We start from the raw sequence: 24,203 nt of genomic DNA, 5'->3' as shown, positions 1-24,203 counted from the left end.
ATCCTGGGTAGGAGTCTGGCCCGGCGCGCTGTGCGTCTTCAGCACACGGCTCTTCTCTTTCCAGAATCGAGCGGGTGATTGACAACAACACCACGGTAAAGATGGTGCCCATCAAGATTGTGCACTCGGAGAGCCAGCCGGAGAAGGACAGCCGCCAGGGCCTGGCCCACGCCGCCGAGCCGCCCGTGCTGCCCAGCGGCCTGCAGAGAGACCAGATCAAGACGCTGAGCACGTCGGAGCAGTCCTACTCACGCTTCTGCGTGTACAGCCGCCCGGGCGCAGAGCCCGAGCCCCGCACCCAGCCCCCCGCCGCCAGCGACGGCCGGCCCTCCCCGCCGGCCCTCAGCTACGTGAAGGCCCGAGAGAGGACAGCCGAGGACCTGAAGTCGGAGGAGCTGGCCCGGGAGATCGTGGGCAAGGATAAGTCCCTGGCCGAGATCCTGGACCCCAGCATGAAGGTCAGGACCACCATGGACCTGATGGAGGGCATCTTCCCCAAGGACGAGCACCTCTTGGAAGAAGCTCAGCAGCGGAGGAAGCTGCTCCCCAAGATCCCCTCTCCCAGAACCACGGAGGAGAAGTGAGTACACGCGGCCCTGGGCTGTGCAGCTGGCTGAGCACGGGTGCTTCTGCCGGCACCTCATAGGGCGAGGGGCACGCGTGCTTATGTGTTTCCGTGATTGCATTTGTGGGGACAGGTTTTCCTAAGGCTGCCCCCAGTGCACCACACTTTTTGGCTCTCCATGGCTGTGCCGAAGGAGACGCCGAAACATTGGGGGCCCCGTTCCTGGGGGTGGTGACTTCCAGGCCTGGCAAAGACATGAAAATACTGCAGTTCCTGTGCTTTCTCACGAGGCAGTGGTTCCCTGGGCCGTTGTCTCCCCCAGGAGACAGCGATATCTGGAGACAGTTTTGGTTGTCACAGCCAGGAAAGGTGCTCTTGGCATCACGTGGGTGGAGGCCAAGGATGCTGCTAAACATCCTACAGTGCACAGGACAGCCCCCCAACAAAGAATGATCCCACCCCAAATGTCACTGGTGCCGAGGTCGAGAAACCTGCCCTCAGAGGAGAGCGGCTTAGACTACTGAGTCTGTCTGTCTGTTTATGAAAGAAGAGATACAGCTATTTATCTCTCAGTGAATCAATTCGTTTTGACTGGCTTTGTAAGTAGCACTTTTCAGCGTCTCTCATTCAGTTGTCTGCCTGCAGAGGTGTACGTGGTTCCCTCTTTCCCGTTACTGACATACATTGTCTCCATAAGCATCCTTTAGGGATGGCAGGCTAGAGTGCCAGTGCAGTGCAACAGATGAGAAGTAGGGTGAGACAGGACGCAGCTGGCAGGAGGGTGTAAGGGGCCCCCACCTTACATCGTCCTCATGGGCCTCGGACTCCAGCAAAACCGTCTGTTTACTCTCTTCCCTCCTACACGGGGGTCTTTAGACATCCCTCCGTATTGAAAGATTTCCCCTTTTAAAAACCACATTCCGGGGCCGGCCCGGTGGCTCAGGCAGTTAAATGCTCCGTGCTCCTAACTCCAAAGGCTGCCAGTTCGATTCCCACATGGGCCAGTGGGGTCTCAACCACAAGGTTGCCGGTTCAACTCCTTGAGTCCTGCAAGGGATGGTGGGCTCCGCCCCCTGCAACTAAGATTGAACAGGGCACCTTGAGCTGAGCTGCCACTGAGCTCCCGGATGGCTCAGTTGGTTGGAGCGCAGGCTCTCAACCACAAGGTTGCCAGTTCGACTCCTCGACTCCCACAAGGGATGGTGGGCTGCTCCCCCTGCAACTAGAAAACGGCAACTGGACCTGGAGCTGAGCTGCGCCCTCCACAACTAAGACCGAAAGGACAACTTGAAGCTGAACAGCACCCTCCACAACTAAGATTGAAAGGACAACAACTTGACTTGGAAAAAAGTCCTGGAAGTACACACTGTTCGCCAATAAAGTCCTGTTCCCCTTCCCCAATAAAATCTTTAAAAAAATAAAAATAAATGAAAAGTAGGAATAGAGTAAATAGAGCAGGAAAAAAGTGATATTTGGGCAGTAGAATAAAAAACAAACAAACAAACACAATACCCACATTCCGTCGACTTGGTGGGAACTCATTTGTCAAGGTGTTTTTTCAGTCCTAATCTTGTCACCTACTCTTTCCCTCCTTTTACTCGCTCATCTCTCTGGCCGCTGTCCTGCCGTTAGCGCCGCCCTTTGTCACACCCCAGGTCACCGGGCGGAGGGGCACGTCTGTGCGGGCGATCACAGCTAACGGAAGTTCTGACGTTTTCACCCAGGAAGGAGGAGCCGAGCGTGCCGGCGGCTGTGTCCCTGGCCACCAATTCCACCTACTACAGCACGTCGGCCCCCAAGGCAGAGCTGCTCATCAAGATGAAGGACCTGCAGGAGCAGGAGGAGACCGAAGAGGATTCGGGAAGTGACTTGGACCATGACCTGTCTGTGAAGAAGGTAGGGAATCCGGCATGCGCGGTGGGACATGCGCAGGCAGTAGCGGTGGCACACGCCTCCGTCGCCAGTGTGGACCCTGCACCACGCACATGTCGGGGGATTTGTGGCCGGCTTTTGTGCAAGGCCATTGGGGGCAATCGGATTAAGCCCTTTGCGGTTAAGGCTTCTGATCTGGAACGGGGTCTTTCCACCGCATCGCTCTGCCGTCTTTTTGTAATGTGATCCAGTGTCAAGTTAGCTAAGTGGCTAACTTGCTGTCCTTTTAAGTTCGTCTGATATGTTCCTTCTACCCTGATTAAGATCCAGGCACTTCACTGTGTGCCCTTCAGCAAGTCACATATCCTCTTTGACGATCAAGTGCAAATATCCACAATCAGATGACCATAAATCTAGCAGTGGATTGTAAAGGGTGCCGGGAACCAGAAGCATCATTTGTTCAACTCCCACGACTCCCCCAGGCACTTGGGGGTATGGCACTAGACAAAACAGAATAGAGCCCTTCCTTCCCGAGGGAGGTTATGATCTGACAGCAGCGGTAGGTGGACAGCCAGCGCATAAAGAAATGCATACTACAGGGTCAGCAAACTATGGCCCATGGGCCAAACCTGGCCCACCACTTGCTTTTGTAAATAAAGTTTTATTGAAACAGAGCCACATTGATTCATTTACATACGGTGTCTGGTGACATTTGTACTATAGCAGCAGAGTTGAATATCTGCTACAGTGACCATATGGCTCACTGTAAAGTCTCAAATGTTTACTCTGTGGCCCTTTACAGAAAAAATTTGCCAATCCCTTATGTAATATGTCGGGTAGTAAGAAACGTAAAACAGCGTGAAGGGATAGAAAGAGACAAAGGAATGTGGTTACAGACAGGTTTCTGATGAGGTGGTGATTGAACAGAGACCTGGAGTGATGCCAGCGGCCGGCCCTGTGGATGTGTGGGTGTGCCAGGGTGGGGGGCCAGCAAGTGCAAACGTCCTGGGGTGGAAGCTTCGCAGCATGTTGGAGGAGCACCCGGGGCCAGTGGCCAGAGCTGTGTGGACAAGGAAGGGAGCCTTGGAGGGGAGGGGAGGGACTAAACAGTGGGTGGCAGTGTAGTCGTGGTAGGGACAGAATTATTGCTCAGTGGCAATGTCAGTGCTGCGATATTAGCTTTAAATCTTCACGGCATGTCAGCAAGCCCGACCTGTGACTTCCAGGTGACTGTGATTTTTGCAGGAACGACTTACCGTATAGGGATGAAGGAATTCCCAAAGAACATCACTTTCAGAGGCTGTAGCGTGTGCTGTTTATTCCAGGGGCCTTGTACCAGGGGAAAGAACGTGAATATTTTTTTTATATACTTAGCCCTTTGGAAAGGGCTTGCATAAAACATGCTGATTTATTGATTTATTTAGGACCCGTTTAAAACACCTATTTAAAATACAATTTATAAGATGCTTCCTCCGCCTACTAAGGACCCAGCGGTGCCGGGTGGGACGGGCAACTGCCGCTAGACCAGCTGAGCAGGACTGCAGGGGTGCAGCCCTCCCATGCGCTTCTGTTTAGACACCCAGGGGGGCCATGTGCACCCTTGAGATCACATGGCCAGAAAACAGGACCCCAGAGGTTTCCGGAGTCTCTGCTTCCCAGGGAGGCTGGGGCGGTCCTGCTGGCCCATCCCCGAGCAGAGCGTCCGCAGATGGGGCAGAGCCGGGGATGGCATGGCGCGCAGTGGGCTCTGGAAGGGGCTGATGGTGGCAGGTAGGGTGTTGCCTCCTTCCTGCAGGTGGGGAGCACCCGTCTGAGTGGGCTAGAAGGGTTGGTTGCCAGGCCCAGACCCCCAGCTCCTTTGCTTATAGGCTAACATCAGAGTAGTGGCTCATGGGAAGCCGTTAGCTGGAAGGTCTGAGGCTGGCTCGTGGGGTCAGGGAGGAGCTGGGGGAAGGCAGACAAAGGGGGGGCAGCCTCAGGTTTCTGCCCCCCGCCCCCATGGCCCTGCGGTTTTCCAAGCCAAAGCCTGCAGCTTCCTTTTTTTTTTTTTTTTTAAAAAAAAGTACTTAAGGAAAGTTACACACAACTATGAAAAAAAACCCCAAAAATCAAACCCCAAAATCACACACACATACACCCAAAATCCAGACCGTTCTCCTATCTCCCCTGCCACCTCTCCCCAACACAATAGTTTCCTGTTTTCATTTCTTTCTTTTTAAAACAACTTTTTTCCTGCCACCAGAGCGGGACCTGGAGCCACGGGTATGACTGCTGGGGTGGTGACAGGCACACGGCGGGGAGAAGGGAGCGCCAGTTCCTTCTACATCTTCAATCCCACACCACACCCATCAGCCATCTTCCGTCTGGCTCCCGGTCGGGGAAGGCGGCAGGAACAGGTGGTCCCAGTGGCTGAGCAGTCAGCACTTCCGGCCTTCCCACCTGGCCTGCCTCTGCCCTTCTCCAACTGAAAGGGTAGTCTCACCGTGGGCCACAAACCACTCTTACACGAGGGACGGACGCTGTACAGTTAGAATGAGGAAACCTGGTCAGGACAGTGGAGCTATAAAGACAGCAGCCAACCTTCTCCCTTTCCCGGTTATGTAGTCGCTGGGATGGGGTGGTTTTACAGTTTGTGACATCTGGGTGGCTGCTGCTCACCCACACTCCAGTACTGCTGGTAACTGTGTACGTGGACACTTAATACGAGGTGCTGAGCTAATGCTTTCCATATGGAGATTTCATTTGTCTCCGTGTCCATCCTGCAGGCAGGGCCTACTGTACCCCTGTGTAGCTACGAACTCGGTCCTGGAGAGCTTAGTGACGCTTTGCTCTCCCTCCGGGTGTGTGCCTTCTCTCTGCTAAGCTCTGCGGACTCCCTCTGGGGTCGGAGTTTGGAAATGGCCCCAGGACAAGGGGTGACAGCATGGATGATTTCCACGGGTCTACTTTACATCAAATAGTATTGCTTGTCATAACAGTGGGCTTTAAAAATCCTAATTGAACTTGACTGTTCAAGTTAATTGTTTAACCTTCGTTTTGGTTTGCATATTTGAGCTCTCTTTCCATTCCGCCCTCCTCCTACTGGGCTAGCCCAGTGACAGGTTAGCCCAGTGATGTGTTGACATCACATGAGCGGGTCTGGTGCAGGGCTGGTGGCAGCAAAAGTTCTCAAAAGCACACCGTGTGACTTTTCTCCTAACCATTGGCTCTTCACACTTCACCGTGTCAGAGCAAACAAACTGTTGAATCTGCCATGGGTGGATTTAATGGCAGATAGATGTCCGTGATCGTAAGAAAGTGGGGTTTCCGGGGCGAGGCTTGCCTGCAGGAATCCTTTTGAGCCTTCCCCATAATTGTTCCCAAACATGATGGTGGAGGAAGCGGATACTCAGCTTCTTTGCCCCTCCGATCAGACCATACGGTGCCGCTGCACTTCAGTGCGGGGGCCGATTAAAGGTCTTACACATGTTGTTTTTTATTGTTGCCCTTTAAAAATGAATCATGTAAGGAACTGATGGGAGGGGGGAATGGGGAGTCAGTATTTAATGGGGACAGGGTTTCAGTTGGGGAAGATAAAGTTCTGGAGATGATGGTGGTGATGACTGCGCAACAACGAATGTACTTAACGTCACAGAACGATACACTTTTTAAAAGTGGGTAAGGCGGTAAATTTTGTGGTACGTAGATTTTCCCACTTTAAAAAATGAGTCATTTATTTACATTTTGGCCAAGTTGGAATCAGTAGGTTATTCTAAAAGACCATTCTAAGTTCACTGACCTCCCTTTATTTGTCTTAATTTTTAATTGCTAGTTCTATGCAGAGAACACTTTTTAATCACGGACTTAAGTACTGGACTTAAGACTCTATAGCTCCTGTATATGGAAGTCTTGATGTTGGGAACTTCCAAAGTATGAAGCACTCAGTATCACAGAGACCCTCAGAATTTTTGCCAAGATTCCAGTTGAAATGAGGTTTACCATGGGCAGCCCGGAGGGGCCACCTCTGATATAACCCGATAGAACACTAAGAGGACATGAAAAGGTTGAATTTGTTTCATTTCTAAATCAAATGCCAGTGGTTTAAGCATTCATTGTCCTTCCCCTGGTCATGTAAACCCTGTCTTACTTGACGCTGCGAAGTAGCTTGCACCCAGTTCAGCCAAGTTCCCTACGTGGGGCCCTGGCCGTCCTGCCGCCGCGCTGGAGGCCTCGGGTTCCCGGGCTGGGGCAGCCCCTGACGAGCGTTTGCATGCCGCCCTGTACCCTGCAGCAGGAGCTCATCGAGAGCATCGGGCGCAAGCTGCACGTGCTCCGGGAAGCCCGGGAGAGCCTGCTGGAGGACATCCAGGCCAACAGCGCGCTTGGGAATGAGGTGGAGGCCATTGCCAAAGATGTCTGCAAACCCAACGAGTTTGACAAATTCCGCATGTTTATCGGGGACCTGGACAAAGTGGTGAACCTTCTGCTGTCGCTGTCGGGTCGCCTGGCCCGGGTAGAGAACGCCCTCAATAATTTGGACGACAACACTTCTCCTGGTGATCGGGTAGGTCCAGATTCATCTGGCCTGGAATTCGGGGCGGGGTGGGGGGAAGGTTTTCCTTGGGGTGTTGGGTGAACCTCACACAGCACCTACAGAGGCCTGTCCACCGTGTAATGCAAGAGGCTGCTGGAATGCGGAGGTCTCTTCCTATAGTGGAGGGAGTACCGTGCAGTGAGTGCCAGCCATTGTCACTGCACTGCAGGGTCACTGTCACCTTCAGGGAGAACTGGGCATTCTCTTTGACATCTTTTCACGTATCCCCACTGATCATCACTAAGACCTTTCCTAGGCAGTAGTCTCTCTTTGTAACTTCCTTTGCCCACACGTAGGTGTGTGAGTGCAGCTCACCCACTTCCGACAGACTGAGCCTCACTGATAACCGTACTTGCTTATTACTATTGCTGGTAACTAACAGGAGTGCAGTTAGCAGGCTGGAGAGAGTCTTAGGACGTGTCTAAGTGTTTTCCCTTTTCCGATGTGGGTGACTCCGGGCATTCTCAGTGGGTCTATATTTCAGTTTTTCCAAATGCAAATTAAGGAAAATAGTATCTACTTTATTCGCTTTACTTCATAGGTCAAATATCAGCAACACATCTAGCTTGGTTCTTTGCACATAATAGGTCTTTACAGTGATCATCTTTATAATAAGACATCTCAAGTTCTCTAAAAGGGGAACAGAAAGGGCACCCCCGCCCTTTACTCCAGGTAAGAGTGGTTTGGGTTACAAAGAAGGAGCTTATAGAGCAGGGCTTTGAGACAGCTGCTCATCTGTGCGTAGCCAAGTTGTTAGCAACTATCATTGAACATACTAGATACGGGTTTAAAAAGTAACGGGGGCTTCGGACCCTCATCTCCTTGGGTTATGTTCATATTCTTTTTGCTGTTTCTGCCATCTTTGCCAATCTTATCTGAAGGAACTTAAGGGAAATTCTCAAATGTTGATTTAAATGAAAAAATAGTACTGTCTTTGCAACTCAGCTCATCTTTCATCCACCTTTGCCTCCCTGTGTGTGGAACCAGTAAAGATTTAGAATTTCGGGGAGACAGAAGGAGTCACGACACTAGGGACCATGCACGTGGTCTTCCTGGGTACCAGGCCCTATAGCCCTCACTAAGGGTCTGCTTTAGAGAATGAGGAGCAGACGGGTGGTTACTCCCCTTGGTTGTGCATAGCTGATGCAGCTTTCACCTTCCACGTTCCATTGTCATGTCCAAGTGCAGTGCAATGGCCAGATCTCCACGGTAGCCAGCATTGCATGAGAACCTCTATGACAGATGGCCAAAGTTTAGGAAGCTCAGGTTTTTAGAGACAGATATGCCAACGAGTTACAAGATGTGGAGTCAGGTTTCAGAAGCCTTCCTCCATCTTTTCAGGTAGGAAAATAAACACATGAACAGACACATGACGTCCTCCCCCAGTCTCTGCAGCTTCTAGCCACCAGTGAGCCCAGCTGATTTTAGCCTGAACCGAATTTTTGGAATCGGTTAAGTTCTCTCTCCCTTTGGGTTGGAACTAATTGGCTTTGCCTCGCCTCTTCCTAGGCAAATACACCGTACCTTTGTTTCACAAGCACCTGAGGTCCAGGTGTCCTACAGAAATAGGCAGGTACGCCGGAAGGTTGTGTGGTCCGGGGCAGTTCCCGAAACCTGCACATCGAGAGTGGTTTCTGTTTGCAGCCACTGTTAAGAGCAGCTCGTCTTTACCGAGCTCTTTCGGAGTGTCGGCATTTTGCAAAGTGTGGCTACATCCTGGACTACGGTTTCTGGGCGGGAATTCCCGCCTGTTCTCATGAACTTTTTCCACTTTCCCATTCCTGAATCCCGAGAAAAGTTGGTCGGAAAATCAGCTCCTTGAACCCAGTAATACCCACAATGGGAAATAAATGTACTACTCACAATGTATCTCTTAGATATTTTTCCTATTTATCGCTAGGGTTTCCGGGCAGGGATTCCCACCTGTTCTCGGGAATTTTTTTGCTTTTTCCATTCCTGAATCCCAAGAAAAGTTGGGCGGGAAATCGGGAAAATCAGCTCCTTGAACCCAGTAATAAGTGAACTACTCACAAAGTATCTCTTAGACATTTTTCCTATTTATCGCTAGGGTTTCTGAGTGGGAATTCCCACCCGTTCTTGGGAATTTTTTCGCTTTTCCATTCCCGATTCCTGAGAAAAGTTGGTCAGGAAATCGGGAAAATCGGCTCCTTGTACCCAGGTGGTTGGTAGTATCGGCCATCACTTTGTGGAAACAATTCATCGTGGAGAACAGAAAGCAGTTTATATCTTGGGATTCGGGAAGGGGAAAGTGAAAAATATTCCTGAGAATGGGTAGGAATTCCCGCCCGGAAACCCTATCCTAGACATTCACACATGCCCATTGGGAACTATCCTTGGCTACATGGCAAAGTGGCAGGATAACAGGGTGCCTGTGTGACACCCAAATAAAAATCAGAGTCACAGCGAAGAGAGGAGTTCCTGGCCCCTCTCCTGGCCGACATTTGAAGACACTTCGTGCATTCATCTGGTCCTTTGTTAGATTCCATTACGCTTGGGGAGTGTAGGGAATGGAAGTGCGTGTTCTGCAGGCAGAGAATGGTGTGAGCGCCTCGTTTTGGGAATGGGGTCGTCTGTGTGCCCCAGAGCAGGACCCTTGTGAGGAGCGAGGGAACCTTCCCCTGCAGCTCTGCGTCTTTGTCCTACCTTCCCCTGCTCCCTCCTGCGTCCTCTTCAGAAAGGCCGCTCACATGCTCGTTTTCCTTTCGCCGGAAGGCTTTAGAAGTCCTGCCCTGGGATTTCTTCAGAATCTGTTCCTTTTACCCACTCGGCCACAGTCTCGTCAGGCCTTTGACACACGTACGATCCCTGAGTCCTTTGTACCTTTTGAGCATTTCAAAGTTCTGCAGTTTTCAGGCTCTTGCTTACACTTGTGCACATCCCAGCTATTTCCAATAGCCTTTCAAGGCCGGAGGGAGCATCCGCAGGTGGAAGGGGCCCAGGAGCCCTGACGGGAGGGCCGGGCTGGAGCCCACCATGTTCCAGGTATTTCTGAGCAGATCCCGTCAGACCTCTGCTCCCTAATGTTGGCGTCTCTGTCATCGGCACAGTCCCCAGAGTTGCTGGGGTTTCCACGGTGTTGGCCGGAGCGCCCCACATTCACCCTGGTCCTCAACGGGCTCGTCCCTCTCTCTGTCTCTCCCTTCACAGCAGTCGCTGCTCGAGAAGCAGCGGGTCCTCGTCCAACAGCATGAGGACGCCAAGGAGCTCAAGGAGAACCTGGACCGCCGGGAGCGCGTGGTGTTCGCCATCCTGGCCAGCTATCTGAGCGACGAGAGCCTGGCCGACTATGAGCACTTTGTGAAGATGAAGTCAGCCCTGATCATCGAGCAGCGGGAGCTGGAGGATAAGATACACCTGGGAGAAGAGCAGCTCAAGTGCTTGCTCGACAGCCTTCAGCCCGAGAGGGCCAAATAAGAGAGCCCTCCCTGCGGGGCACGGAGCCGGCCTTGCCACACCGTCCCCCAGGGCCACGACGATTTGTGTCCTCTGGTGAGACTCCTCCCATAGCGAAATGGCTGTCACAAAAGCAATAACTCTCGTGTTGGTTTGGGATGATTTATTTAATTGTTGAGTTTCCCTTTTGAATGCTGAGCAGAGTGGCTCACCTTGGCCATTTTCCTTTACAAGCAACTTACATGTGCCACTTGGCTCCGGTGGACGGCGAGTTTCTGCAGTATAGACTGTGGGCTCTGGTCCCGTAGTGCATCCAAGTGGTCGTTCGCTGTGGCCGGGCCCCCCTTCCTCCCGCCTTCAGATGCTGAACCAACCACTCGGGAAGCAACCGAGTGAGTCTTTAAGGGGCATGAGACGGGATACCCGGGCGCGCGTCATGTTATGTGATCCATCTGAGGCATGGGCTGCCATGTTTTCTCCGTGTCCGTCCAACGGTGTTGAGCGTTCACTGTCTCTATTTCATATAATGATGTTCTCTGACCCAGCAGAAACCACAATGATGATAATTTATTAACATTTCGGAAAGAGGAATAGTTTCCGAGTGGTTAAAAACCAACTGTGAAATGAATAACCTATGCGTTGGGCTCACTCATTCTAAAATCGCCACTTAACTTGGGTGCATGCTTTAAAACTCACGCACAAAGCACATAGCGTTAGTACGTCTCGCCTGACCGCACGGGTCAAATGTTTTCCTGCGACGTGAAATGACTTGGTTAAAAGTGTGTCCAGTAGTGATGTGCTTGCTAGATGTTTGTTTCTTGACACCAACAGCTTATTTCTGAAATTACTTTTTCCCCACATTTGTTTTGTGTGCATATGGTCATTAATGATAATTGGCTACTTTTCTCTTTTCGCCTCTTTAAATCTGTCACCACGCTGTGAGGGCCACGTTTCGTTTACTCTGGTTTTTCAGAGTCTCCGTGGACTGTACAGTGTTGCCACAGTTTACTCAGCCCTTTGTCTTGGTTGACATCACAAGTTTCTAAAGAGGGTCTATTCACTTAAAAAACAGAACGCTGTCATGCTGTCGATATCCAGTTGACAAGTCAAAGACTGGGAGAAAATGGTTGCAAATCACCTATGTGACAAAGGAATTGTGTCCAGAATATGTAAGTCTGAAAACAGGCAGCTCAATTAAAATGTGGGCAAAAGAGCTCACCAAAGAGGATGATATATGGGTGGCAAATAAGCCTACGTAAAAGACGATCAACTACCAGTGGCTTGATTGTATCTTACTCATTTTTACCTAAATCATTGTAGGCACATTTCTTCACAGATGCTCATCTGATTCAATGCGTGATTAATGGTGGGAGAACCCCTTGGATGAGTTCATGTCAAGGTAATATTTGGAGATTTGTTTGATGGAGGGATCAGTTTAATCTCCATAAAGGAAGTTTTCCAACAGGTGGGGAGACATCTCCGTCAGCAGTGACTCCTTCCTTACTAAACACACATGCACACAAATGTCGTAAAGACAGTTGTCCTGCTTCATGAGCCAGACTCCTGTGCCGCTGTCCTGTCATCCGCGTGCTCGGTAAAGGGGTCCAAACGGGCACGCCTCAGTGATGCAGGCAATAAACACTCTTTTTGGCAACCTACCCACGCCAAAAAGAGGAACGCCCTTTCAGACGTTTTCATTCCTATTAAACTGTATCTGACTTGAAAAACCTGCCAATGAAGTGCCCTCTTCCTTTCCACCTGGTGTAGTCACTTGCTGTGAAAATGGGTCACGTCGAAAAAGGTTAAGCTGGCTGTCCACGGACGTCTCTCTCTCTCCTCTGGGGAGACAACCACAGTGATTTTGGTGTGTTTGGTTTCTAATTTAGGCAAAGCTTTTATCTGTGATCCTTTCCCCTCTGCTACAGTATTGTGATCGTTTTGATGATATGTGTGTAAAACGTGCATAATAGAATTTGTGTGTCTGTATCCAGCCTTCTGATGTCTCTTGAGGACTTCCGTATACATAGCAATATAGACGCCATCACCTTTTGAGCAAAGCACCTGTGATCACAACAGTCCCACCCATTCCCCTGTTTGCCTCTTCAATGTCTGGTTAGCAGGGACCCAAAGATTCCAGTGAGTCATTGTACAGAACTTTGTATATAGTTATCTTATTGCATATAAAAACAATCTGGTGCTAATATTTCACCCTTGACATTCTTAGGTGGTGGTTGATTCCTCACCCTGTCATAGCTCAGCCGTGGAATGCTCTGTATAGTGAGTTTTCAGTCAGGGCCATTGCCTGCGGCTTGTATCCTGCAGTTCACCATGGGAAATGTGTACAGATTTCATGCTCTACACTTACCACTTACCGCTCAACAGATCATCCTGCTTCACTTTAACAAAATAAATAGTGTCTTTGAGTGATTGGAGCATGTGTTTGATTTGCCTACACTACATCTCTTTGTAAAGAATCAGAACGTCCTCATCATATGTCATAAGCCTTTGACAGTTGTGGGATTGATTGTATGTGTGTAACTATTTATGCCGGTCTAGGTAAGACCAATCACTTTGCAATCAGGAAAAGTCAGGGACACGGCTTGTATAGCTTAGCTGCTGCCATGGTAATGCTGCGTAACAAACAACTGTAACATCTCGGCAGTGTCCATGGAGAAGTATGTCTGTAGCTTGTGAACCTGTAGATGAGGGGCCTGTCCTCCATGAGCCTGTCATCTTCCTGCTGGGGCCAGCTGTCTGGCCTGGGCATGTCCATGGCAGGTGCACACGAGAACAAACCCAGTGACAAAGGTGTTTTTCACGTCTCTGGTCCCAGCACACCTGCTAAGCTGCCACTGCCTGAGCAAGTCCCCCCGCAGAACCCAAAGTCAAAGAGGGTGGGACGTACTCCACCTCCTTAGTGGACGGGACTGTAAAGGCCCATGGCAGAGTGTGCACACAGGCAGACGGGAAGAATTGGGGCCGTCAAAATATCCTGACCCAGAAGCCAAGTTCCTGGAGCAAAGCTACCTCTGTTACTTCCTAGTTGTATGGCCGTGAACACATGGTTTAGCCTCTCGAAGCCTGTTTTCTCCTTTGTAATTGGAGAAGAGCTGTTGTGAGATCAAGTGAGCTAATCCATGTTAACGTGCTTAGAGCCATACCTGGTTCAGAAAAGTGCTTTGTAAGTGTTTGCTCTTCCATTTTCATCACTCTAGCCTGGACCTGGAGAAAAGGCCTTTCCTGCCTCGGAAGCAGAATGTCAGAACCACCCAAGACACGGCGATAGCTTTTGGTTGGGATTAGACATACTTCCGTTATGGAGCAGGCCTGTGGGACCTGAAGGTTAGATGATTTAGAGGGAGGGGTTCTTTTTAATAAAAATGATTCAAGAGTGAATATTTAGAACAGGAAAACGTACACACACTACAGATTTAAAAAGCACACAAATACCACACATTTTTAGCGTTGGCTTCTTCCCGGCTACTTCAGCTTATCTCCTTTGAGTTCAGAAATGATCAGTTAATACAAGAGAGCAGTTCAAACGCAGCTGTAGGCTGCTGCTGTGATGACACGTTCTGTGTCCCTGGACACTTGTGTGTTCAGACTGATGGAGTATGCGTCTGATGGTTTGGTGTGTGCTCTGGCGTGGGCCGTCGGACTTCTTTAGGACGAGCTGAGTTGGGTACAGGAACTACACAGTCTAGGGCAGGGGTACACACCAGATACTCGCCCCACTGTCAGTCCTGTTTGCCTGACTGCCACGGGTCTGTACCTTGCAAGCACAGGCATTCTGAATGTTTTCTGCATTTCCCATTAAAAGAAGGAAAGCAGTGCACAATGTTTATTCTTGTATATGCTGTGTCCTGAGTCTCAGCGATCCACTAAACTCAAGCTGTGTTTCCACTCGGCTCCCTCTCTGCCAGATCCCAAAAATGCCTGTGGTACCACCTGAAACGGGAGAGTGAAGTAGAAAGGAAGGCGGAGAGAAAGGAGATGGTGGACTTAACCGAATGCCATGAAAAGACCTTTCTTTGGCAAATTCCACCAAAGCATAGGGTTGTGCGATCACATCACTGACTGGCTCCACCAGGACCTCGGGAGGACCAGCCGAGAGAGTCCCTGAAGGTTAAGCTTATGAGCTGCACGGTGAACCCGTTCCTGGTTTAAACCTGGTTGTAAAATGCAGCCAAATAGCGTCATCCATCCTAGCAGGGACCACGTCAGGGGGACTTCTCCTTTGCACAGTTGACAGTACCACGAATGATGGTGGATGCTCGATGACGGACACGACCTCCCAGCAGACGTTCTTGCCGGAAACATCGCACAAACCCAAAGTGAGGGGAATTCTTTCAAAACAAAACTGACCAGTTTTTTTTTTTTTTAGTGATTGTGGTTTTCGCAATTATTTTAACCTTTTAAACAATTTTTTTTTTTAATTTTGTTGGGGAATATTGGGGAACAGTGCGTTTCTCCAGGGCCCATCAGCTCCAAGTCGTTGTCTTTCATCCCAGTTGTGGAGGGAGCAGCTCAGCTCCAAGTCCAGTCGCCGTTTTCAATCTTTAGTTGCAGGGGGCTCAGCTCACCATTCCATGTGGGAATTGAACCAGCAACCTCAGGCCGCCCCAACTGACCAGTTCTTTTGAAAGGTGCTGCGGTGAGAAAGACACACAGAGGTGAGGTTCAAAATGAGCGGAAACAAAGGCAACCTGACAGAATGTGCCACAGGACCATGAGTGACTCCTGGGCCAGACGAAGGACAGTTGGTGAAGTTTGAATACGGTCTTGAGGCCATGGCATTGTGTCAACACGGACGTCTTGATTCTGTTCATTGTACCAGGGTTATGTAAGTTTCCGTTTGGGGAGTGTGGCCACAGGATGTGTCCAGATCTCTGCTCTGCAAATTTCTTTTAAGTCTGAAATTATTTCAGAACAAAAAGTTAAAATATTTTCCCCCCCACTTTTTGCCGCTTTCAAAGACCCTTTTCTCATGTCTCATCCTAACTCTAGTCCTTTCACCTGGAGGAGCTTCAAAGGAGCTTGAAAGTGGTGTATCAATAGCATAACGGACCCAGCATAACATGACTCACTGCCAAGTGTGGGTCGTCCTTGCATGTGTTTCTAACCCCAGCGCTTGTGAGCCTGTGTACAGCACGTCCTCGGATAGCGGCGTTTTGTTATAATGTTGATGAGAAACACAAAATCTCTTTCTGGCTGGGCCACTGTCTGTGGGGTTTGCAGGTCTCCCCAGGCCTACGTGGGTTTCCTCCGGGGACTCCGGTGTCTTCCCACGTCCCAGGGACGTGCACGTGAGGTGAACTGCTGTGTCTGCATTGTTCCAGTCTGAGTGAGTGTGGGTGGGTGGGAGTGGCCCTGAGATGGAAGGGTGTCCTGTCCAGGAGGGTCCCGCCGGGCACCCCGAGCTGCCGGGACAGGCTCCGGACACCCGTGCCCTGGAACCGGAATCCATTATCTGACTTGTTTTCATTCATCTTTCTCAAATGTGTATAGAGCTCGCATTTATTTCAAAATTTCATATTAGAGGTGTTTTGGGTCTTTATTTAGAAGTTTGGTGATGTTTTTGTGACCAGAAATATGCCAAAGGAACTTAACTCTTGTTTGTATCAATTAGCCGATAGTAGAAGGTGGTTTTGTTTAAAGTCCATTTCCAAGAACCTGTAGACGATGTGAGGTGAGGACTTAACTGTATTTCTGTCTGAGGGATTCGTGGAGCATGGTAAGGTTCCAAAGAAGCCTGCGATAAAGAACGCTATTTAATTTTTCACTCAGTTTGCTATGTTTCAGCTTGGATTGCCTCCACCCCATGTTTAAAATTTTAATACCAGTCAAAATGCCAGTGTCAACATATGGTGACACACAGTTCTAAGGATGACAGCTACTGGTGGCAACATAGGAGTCTTGAGTGTTGAATATAAGGGGCTCCTGTCCCCTGGATGGAGGGGAGCACCCTATGTCTCTCTCCATATAGCACCATATGCTTTAAATTTGCTTTTGTATCAATTTTTATCCAAAATAAGCTTTGTGCATGATAGAAAATATGCAAACACACATATACATGCATATACGTGTGTTTGTGTGTGTGTGTGTCCGTAGCTAACAATATATATTTAGCCACTATCTGTGTGCCAGGTACCTAGTTTGCATCTTGCCCTCTTTATGAAGAACCACCTATCAGTAGTGACAGCGTTAGATCGAAGGTCTCCAGGTACCACCCCACGCCCGCATCTATCACTCCCATCCCGTGGCCCCACCTTCCCTACTGGCAGCTCCACCCTCTGGCATGCCAGGTGCCCCTGGCACCATTGCCAGGATTGACTCCGGAGAAATGAAGTCTGTTAGGCCCTTAACATGTACTGCCCCATTTCGTCCCTACACTTGTCACTTTCCTTCCTGTACAGGTAAGGACACAGAGGCTCTTCAGAGATACAGTGGCATGTAAGGTAATACATTCACCTGTCTCCGCTCCCCTCACTCCCTCCCTCCCTCCTCCCTCCCTCCATCTCTCCCTTTTCCTTTTTAAAAAAATATATTTTCTGTTTTTAACCTTTTTTTTAAAGTTTCGCGTGCACAAACCTGTGTAATAGTTACACATTCACACCCCTCACAAAGTGATAACCCCCCTCCCAACCTCCTACCCCTCTGACATCGTATGTAGCTGTTACACTTCCATTGACTCTGTTCCCTAAGAAACAGGATTATACTAATGATATTTTTGAAATCTCCTTTTTTAGCAACATTGGGAACTCTTTAATTATTCAACGTAATGTTGCGTTTCTGTGTAATAGATTTTGTTATATAAAGTGGTTTACTGAATGTATTCTCTAAATGGGGTTTTTAGGATTTTTTTCTGTTTGTCCCAGTTATATTCTGTTATAAAGTCCATTCGGTGTGTTTCTCACAACTTTGAGCATACCTCCGTTCATTTTTTGGGGGAATCAATTCCTTGTCATCGAAACACTGTAAGTGAAGGTTTCAGTGGACCTCTGAGTCCTAAGTGCTGGCGAGCTGACATCGTGTGCCCTGTTTGGTAGTCTCATTTCTTACACAAGTCCCATTTGAAGCTGTCCCCAATCTTAGGCCAATTCCTCAGTCAGGAATTAGCTTACGTATTCCATACCATCTTACTCATGTGTGCCGTGCTCCAGTGAGCCTGTTTTCCAAGATTCAGTTAGTAAGAGCTGATGTCCCACAAATTAAGGTATGTGTTGGGTGTCAGTGGTCTTTCACAACTAAATCTCACCCATGTGGGGGCCACTTCTGCTAACACTGGCATGGATATGTCGTCACTGCTTATTTTAAAATGTCATTCCCTCCAGGTGATGTGTTACATGCCATTTCTGGGGGACGAGAGACGGTGATCGGGAGACAAGTCTGAAGTTGGTGAGATCTTGAAAGAGGACCCTGATGGCCCATTACTGAACATAAAAACTGATAGACAAAGGGTACCTGAGGAAGAAAAGAAACCAGAGATAGTGCAGTGGTCAACCAAGAATGATGTTGTCATGGTAACCGAGAATGTTGGGGGTGGTAGGGGTGGTAACAGTGGAGGGTGGAGGAGAGGAGCTTTGAGGTGAGAGCCAGGGTCACAGTGTTGCTGAGGATCGTGTTTGCCTGAAGCGAGGAGCCAGCCAGGAGGACGTGGGGAGCTGCGTGTGCGTCAGCAGCGCTGGCGCCGGGAGCTGGCCGCCCTCCTCCCCACGCTCCCGTTCCCTTGGAGACCCATCACTGGTTAGTGAAGCCTCAGCCTTCTTTGTTGTGTATGTTTCATTGTGGTAAAATAGACAAAATTTAGTATAATTACCATTTTTTAAGTGTACAGTTCAGTGGTGTTGAGGACAGTCAACAGTGTTGTGTAACCACCACCACCACCATCATCTCCAGCACTTTCTCACCTTCCCAAATGGAAACTGTCCCTACTGAACAGTAACTCCCCATTCCCTTCTCCTGAGCCCCTGGCAAGCACGATTCTGCTTTCTTTCTCTGAGTTTGACTTCTCTAGGTACCTCATGTACGTGGAATCATACAATGTGTGTCACTCTGTAAACTGGCTTATCTCACTTAGCATAATGTCTTCATAGTTCATCCGTGTTGTAGCAGGTGTCAGAATCCCCTTCCTTTTTGAGGCTGAATGATACTCCATTGTGTGGAATGGGTGGATAGACATTTTGTCTGTCCCTTCATCCATGAGGGACACTTGGGTGGTGTTCACCTCTTGGCTATTGTGAGTAGTGCTGCTGTGAACATGGGGGTGCAGATATCTGCTTGAGTCCCTCCTTTCCCTTCTTTTGGGTGTAGATCCAAAAGTGGAATTGCTGAACCTTGGGGTAAGTACATGTTTAATTTTTTGATTCTATGTTGTGTTTTCGCAGTCCTTCTTTATTACTTTTTGACTCCTTGGCCACACAAGTGTGTTTCACTCACTCTCCATGATGAATTGGCTGTGTCTTGCTGTTACATTTTGGTGCCCGTTCCTGGGTGTCTTCTGACATAGATTGTAGCAGCACTCTGTCAGTCTTACTCACCTGTGAAGACTGAAGGAGGTAGAAGGCGCTGACCTGTCATTGAGTACAGCGCCCTTCCCATCAGGCCATCGGATCCTATTTAGAACCTAGCGAATTCTCTCTTCCTGCTGCAGCCTTTGCATGTGCACCATTGTACTCTCATCATGCTCCTTTTCTTTTTTTTTTTTTTTTAGGTTATTGGTATTTCATTGCCCTATTTCAAGTCTGTTTTACGTCCTCCACAAAGCCCGCCTCTCCCAGGGCTGCTTGTCTACATGTGTCTTCGTGACCTCTTTCTCCTTTTTTTCCTTTATATTCTCCAATTATCCGTCACCCTGTGTCCCTCAAATTCAGTCTCCTGGGCTCATGGGAAAAAATCTGACATTCCCCAGGGAGAGGTAGCCTTATGCCATCTGACCCAACCTTAGCAACTAGAGACTCTAACCTGAGCCAAGGACACGGGCTAAGTGTGACGGCTATGTTGCAAATGTTAAACGATGCTAGCACCTTCTAGAACACTCCATCGAAAGGTTTCCCATCTTAGGGAAAGTGTTTCAGACTTCATAGAGCTGTGTTTAATCCAAAGGATGGAAATCCGTGGGTTTTCAGGTTATGAGCCAGAATCCGGTTAGAATACTTGTGTTTTAAACTTCATAGGGCCAGAAAATAACCAAAAAACTACAATTAAGATCAACCTGAAAGTGCCCCTTCCAGATACACAGCCATGAAAACCCAAACAGACAAGCGGTAACACGTGTTGCAAGGATGGATGTGTTGCTGGGGGGATTGTCAGATGGTGCCACCACTTTGGAAAACATTGGTGGGTCCTCAAAATGTTAAACGTAGAGCTACCTTGTGACCCAGCAATTACACTCCTAGGTACATACGTACCGTGTTTCCTCCAAAATAAAACCTAGCTGGGCAATCAGCTGTAATGTGTCTTTTGGAGCAAAAATTAATATAAGACCCGGTCTTATTTTACTATAAGACCAGGTCAACTGTCCATGAACTGCTAAGTGGATAAACAAGCTGGTATATCTATGCAGTGGGATATTATTGAGCCATGAAGAAGAATGCAGTACTCATACATCTATGGATGAATCCCTCCCCACACCCCAAATATTATGCTCAGTTAAGAGTCAGACACCAGGGTCACAGACGGTATGCTTTCATTTGTATGAAACATTCGCAATGGGCAAGTCGATAAAGACAACAGATTGGTGGTTGCCAAGAACTGGGTATAGGAGCGAATGGGGAGTGACTGCTAATGGGCACAGCATTTCTTTTTAGGGATGAAAACATTCTGGAATCAGATAGTGGTCACGGTTGCATAACCCTGTGAATATACAGAAATCCACTGAACTGTACACTTTAAAACGGTGAATTTCACGGCGTGTGAATTATATCTTGATAAAGCTGTTTAAAACAAAGAAAAGACACACAGCAATGGCAAAAGTGTGCCCCAAAAGTAATGAGATGGGCTCCTATGAGCCACTCCCAGAAAACAGCTTTTCTTTATGATTCTCTTAGGTGGTCCTTCCTTTTAGCAAACAGTCGATAACTCATAAAATGGCTGTACTTTCCACTCAGGTCCATGTCACAATGGCCTCAATATTCCAAAATTTTCTTAAGAGGTTTTAAAATCCTAGATGAGTGCGTATGTACTTTACAGATGGTACATAAGTGACCCATAAGACTTGGATGAGGTGACATGTAGGCTATCACAACAGCATCCTTCAAAGTCTCATTGGCCTTGCAGATGGTGGGTTGGAGGTGGCCTATTAGGAGAGAAGAGGCCATTGGCCCATGTGTGAAGGTAATAGGAAGCTTCTGGGGCAAGTAACCCCAGAGCGAGGGGTGAGAAGCGATCTCTGGAGCCAAAAACAAGTGTGAGCATCTCCCCACCTCTACCCGTTAGGTCTTGGAGCTTTGTAACTTATGTGAGAGCGAGAATGGCGTCCTGTTCCTTCTGAGGACCCGTGACATGAGGTAGAGAGACTCTGGGAGGCTATATTAGGAAGTTCTGATGCAGCAGGTCATCTAGCACTGGGCTGGACGTACAGTTCCCAACATTTTTTTACGTTGGACATCGTAATTTATGCCACCACTTTCTCTGCAGCCCCTGTGGTCTTCCACTCCTGTTCCAGCTCGCATTCTGGGGGTACCTCGCCACCACTGCTCCCTCACAACCTGCCTTCACCGCTTCCCCACTCTCCCTCCCTCAGAAAACCCCCTAACCCGGCAGACACGCATACGGCAAGTTCTTATTCCATTGGGTTTCTCAGTGAGAGGACCTGGGCGAGAAGGCAAAACTGTTTTGAGCAATCCGCTGGTTTGAGTTCAGGTCAAAGTGGCTTCTCTAAGATGGTTGTGCTTAGTGTTAGAGACAGTTGTGCTCCCAGCCCTGGCCCACCCCTGGGAGTTCCGTGGCAGCCCATGACTTGAACTCAGTAATTCATTTTTATTCCCTTTAAAGCATTGGTCTAGTGAATGGACCACACAAAAGATGAGTGGGTTTGAAGGGTCCCAAGTCCCTTGGCAGCAGAGTGAGTTAATTTCGGAGCCGGTGCCAGCGGAGGTGGCATGCCAGCTCTTTCACACACTTGAATGTCCCCTTTGAACAACACATTAAAGTACCTTGCCCATCTGAATCCTTCCTTCCAGCCCGGATGCTCCGGGAGCCACCTCGGCCCCAGGCTTTTGCATTGCAATAGGCCGCCCGGCTGAGGCCTCCTCCCAGGCGAAGCGCTGTCTCCAGCCACTCGAGCACGGACCGCCCCCAGCGTTGGTCTCCCAGGGGAATGAAGTGGACCGCTGGCTCATCACGACCTGCTGGACACCTATGCGGCCCCGGGCAGCCCCGGGGCCGTCCTCCGCCCGCGCCCTCGTCGCCCTCCTCTGTGGACGAGAGCTTCTTTTTTAGCACACCCGCTCAGGGTACCGGACTCGGTCCGCCCGCCTCCAGCCCAGCCCCCTGGAGCGCTTGGTTCAGCACCCAAGCGTGTCGCCGGGGCCCCTTCCCCTCACCCCTGACGGCCACGTTAGCAATAGGGAGGTGGCGCGCGTCCTCCGCGAAACGCAGGCGCTGCAGCACACTGCGGCCACTGCGCGCCGGGGCTGAACTGCTGCAGAAGGCGGGCGGACAGGCTGGAGCGCCACTCGCTGAGCGTCACGCGGGTGCAGGTGCAGAACCGCGCCATCGAGAGCCCCGCGCTGGCCCGAGCACACTGACCACCCAGCCGCGCGCACCTCCGTGCGCCTTCCCCTTCGGCCCACGTGCTGGCCCGAGCACCTTCCCCTTTCAGACGCGGGCAGGCTCGAGCACCAACCCCTTCCAGCCCCGCGCTGCCACGAGCATCTTCCCTTTCCAGCCGCGGGCAGGCTCGAGCACCATCCCTTTCCAGCCGCGTTTTGGCACGAGCACCTTCCCCTTCCAGCCGCGCGCTGCCCCGAGCACCTTCCCCTTCCAGCCGCGCGCTGCCCCGAGCACCTTCCCCTTCCAGCCGCGCGCTGCCCCGAGCACCTTCCCCTTCCAGCCGCGCGCTGCCCCGAGCACCTTCCCCTTCCAGCCGCGCAATCGCCCGAGCACCTTCCCCTTCCAGCCGCGCGCTGCTCCGAGCACCTTGCCCTTCCAGCCGCGCGCTGCCCCGAGCACCTTCCCCTTCCAGCCGCGCGCTGCCCCGAGCGCCTTCCCCTTCCAGCCGCGCGCTGCCCCGAGCACCTTCCCCTTCCAGCCGCGCGCTCGCCCGAGCACCTTCCCCTTCCAGCCGCGCGCTGCCCCGAGCACCTTCCCCTTCCAGCCGCGCGCTCGCCCGAGCACCTTCCGGTTCCAGGCGCGCGCTGCCCCGAGCACCTTCCCCTTCCAGCCGCGCGCTGCCCCGAGCACCTTCCCCTTCCAGCCGCGCGCTGCCCCGAGCACCTTCCCCTTCCAGCCGCGCGCTGCCCCGAGCGCCTTCCCCTTCCAGCCGCGCGCTGCCCCGAGCGCCTTCCCCTTCCAGCCGCGCGCTGCCCCGAGCACCTGCCCCTTCCAGCCGCGCGGTGGCCGGAGCTCCTGCGAACCTTCATCCTCCAGCCGCTCCAGGGCGCGTGCCGCTACTGGGCATCCGCCGGCCAAACCAGAAACCCCTCGCTGACCCCCAGCCTGTGTTGGAGCCGCTTCCGCACAGCCAGCCTGTTGGAGGCACGCTCGCAGCCTTTCAGGGGCTTGACACTGCGACCTCTCTCCTTCAGTGTGTCACGGCTGGTGAAAGCCCCGTTCCACCCACTGGAATTTCCCATCTCGGATCCTTTCATCCGCCTCCGAACCCCCTCCCGCCCGACACCCTCCCTCCTTGCGGGCCCCATGACCTGCACCTAATCCTCCATCTCCCCTACCGCACCCTCCATCCTTGCTTCTCTGGTCCCCGCCCCCATCCCTGCCCTGACATGCCCTTCACCCTTGGCCTCCAGGCTTCTATCAGACCCACCACGATTTCTGAGAGTCTCCTCTTCCAGCTGAGATCTGGGTCTCACCTCACCTTCAACTCCCACTTCGCAAGCCTCACCCTATCTCAAGTTTGGCAGTACACTGGCTCCTGCTCCTGTATTATTCATTCCCGGTAATTCTCTCCCAAACTGGTGGGGTGGGGGGAGGGGCCGAGGCCAAAAGTTTCTGTCTTCAGCCTGGTGCTTCCCTCTGCCCAGGAGCTGGGGTCCTCGTCGTCCCTTACGCCTGGAAAGGTAAAGCACATGGAAGAAGACTGTGAGGTGTGAGTTAGAGGAAGAGGTGGAGGGGGTCAGGGAAAGTGGCAGCCTACTGGGAATGGAGACGGGTGGGACAGATTGAGAAGCTGTAGGGAGCAGGGCATGGGAGCTGGGACTGGGCTTGCTCAGAGAGGCCCAGCCCAGCTCAAGCTGAAGCTGGAGTTGGCCCCCACTTCCCTTTTCTATAATCCCACCTCCCAAATGCCTTCCCGAAACCCACCCGCTGCAAACCCTGAGTTTGAAGGGCTTAGTCTGCACCTTGCTGGCCTACCCACAGCATGTTCGTCCAGGAATAGAGGCTGGGCAAGGCCCTGCCATCCTGGCCACCTGTTCACATGCCCAAGGTGCCAGAACTAGCTTCGGAGAGATGCAGGCCACAGGGCTTCCAGGCAGGGAAAGTGTGCGTCCCACGTGGGGGAATGATGCTGGCCGTGGAGGACAAGCTGTGAGGTGAAGCTATCTCAAGGCTGACAGCTCAGCCTTCACCTTGCCTCTGGCTTTGTATGTCACACCCCGC

At 50.9% G+C, this 24,203-nt stretch overlaps 1 protein-coding gene across 8 annotated transcripts in view; it reads left to right on the top strand.

The window, feature by feature from the left end:
• SHROOM2 (shroom family member 2) overlaps nt 1–12,851 on the top strand; it is a 118,843-nt gene extending 105,992 nt beyond the window's left edge. For 5 of the 8 annotated variants that reach the window (XM_074324188.1, XM_074324194.1, XM_019718607.2 and 2 more), the window contains 4 exons: nt 65–580; nt 2,290–2,461; nt 6,708–6,980; nt 10,179–12,851. In XM_074324188.1, coding sequence (XP_074180289.1) covers nt 65–580; nt 2,290–2,461; nt 6,708–6,980; nt 10,179–10,445 — 1,228 coding nt within the window. In that variant the 3' untranslated portion in view covers nt 10,446–12,851. The remainder of the gene's footprint in view (nt 1–64; nt 581–2,289; nt 2,462–6,707; nt 6,981–10,178) is intronic. The other 3 variants (XM_074324191.1, XM_074324192.1, XM_074324193.1) reach the window with 3 other exon arrangements.
• The last annotated feature ends 11,352 nt before the right edge of the window (nt 12,852–24,203 follow it).

This window comes from Rhinolophus sinicus, chromosome X (genome assembly GCF_036562045.2).
Source record: "Rhinolophus sinicus isolate RSC01 chromosome X, ASM3656204v1, whole genome shotgun sequence".
NCBI lineage: Eukaryota > Metazoa > Chordata > Mammalia > Chiroptera > Rhinolophidae > Rhinolophus > Rhinolophus sinicus.
The sequence above is the reverse complement of the archived record's forward strand: the minus strand, read 5'-3'. Positions and strand labels throughout refer to the sequence as shown.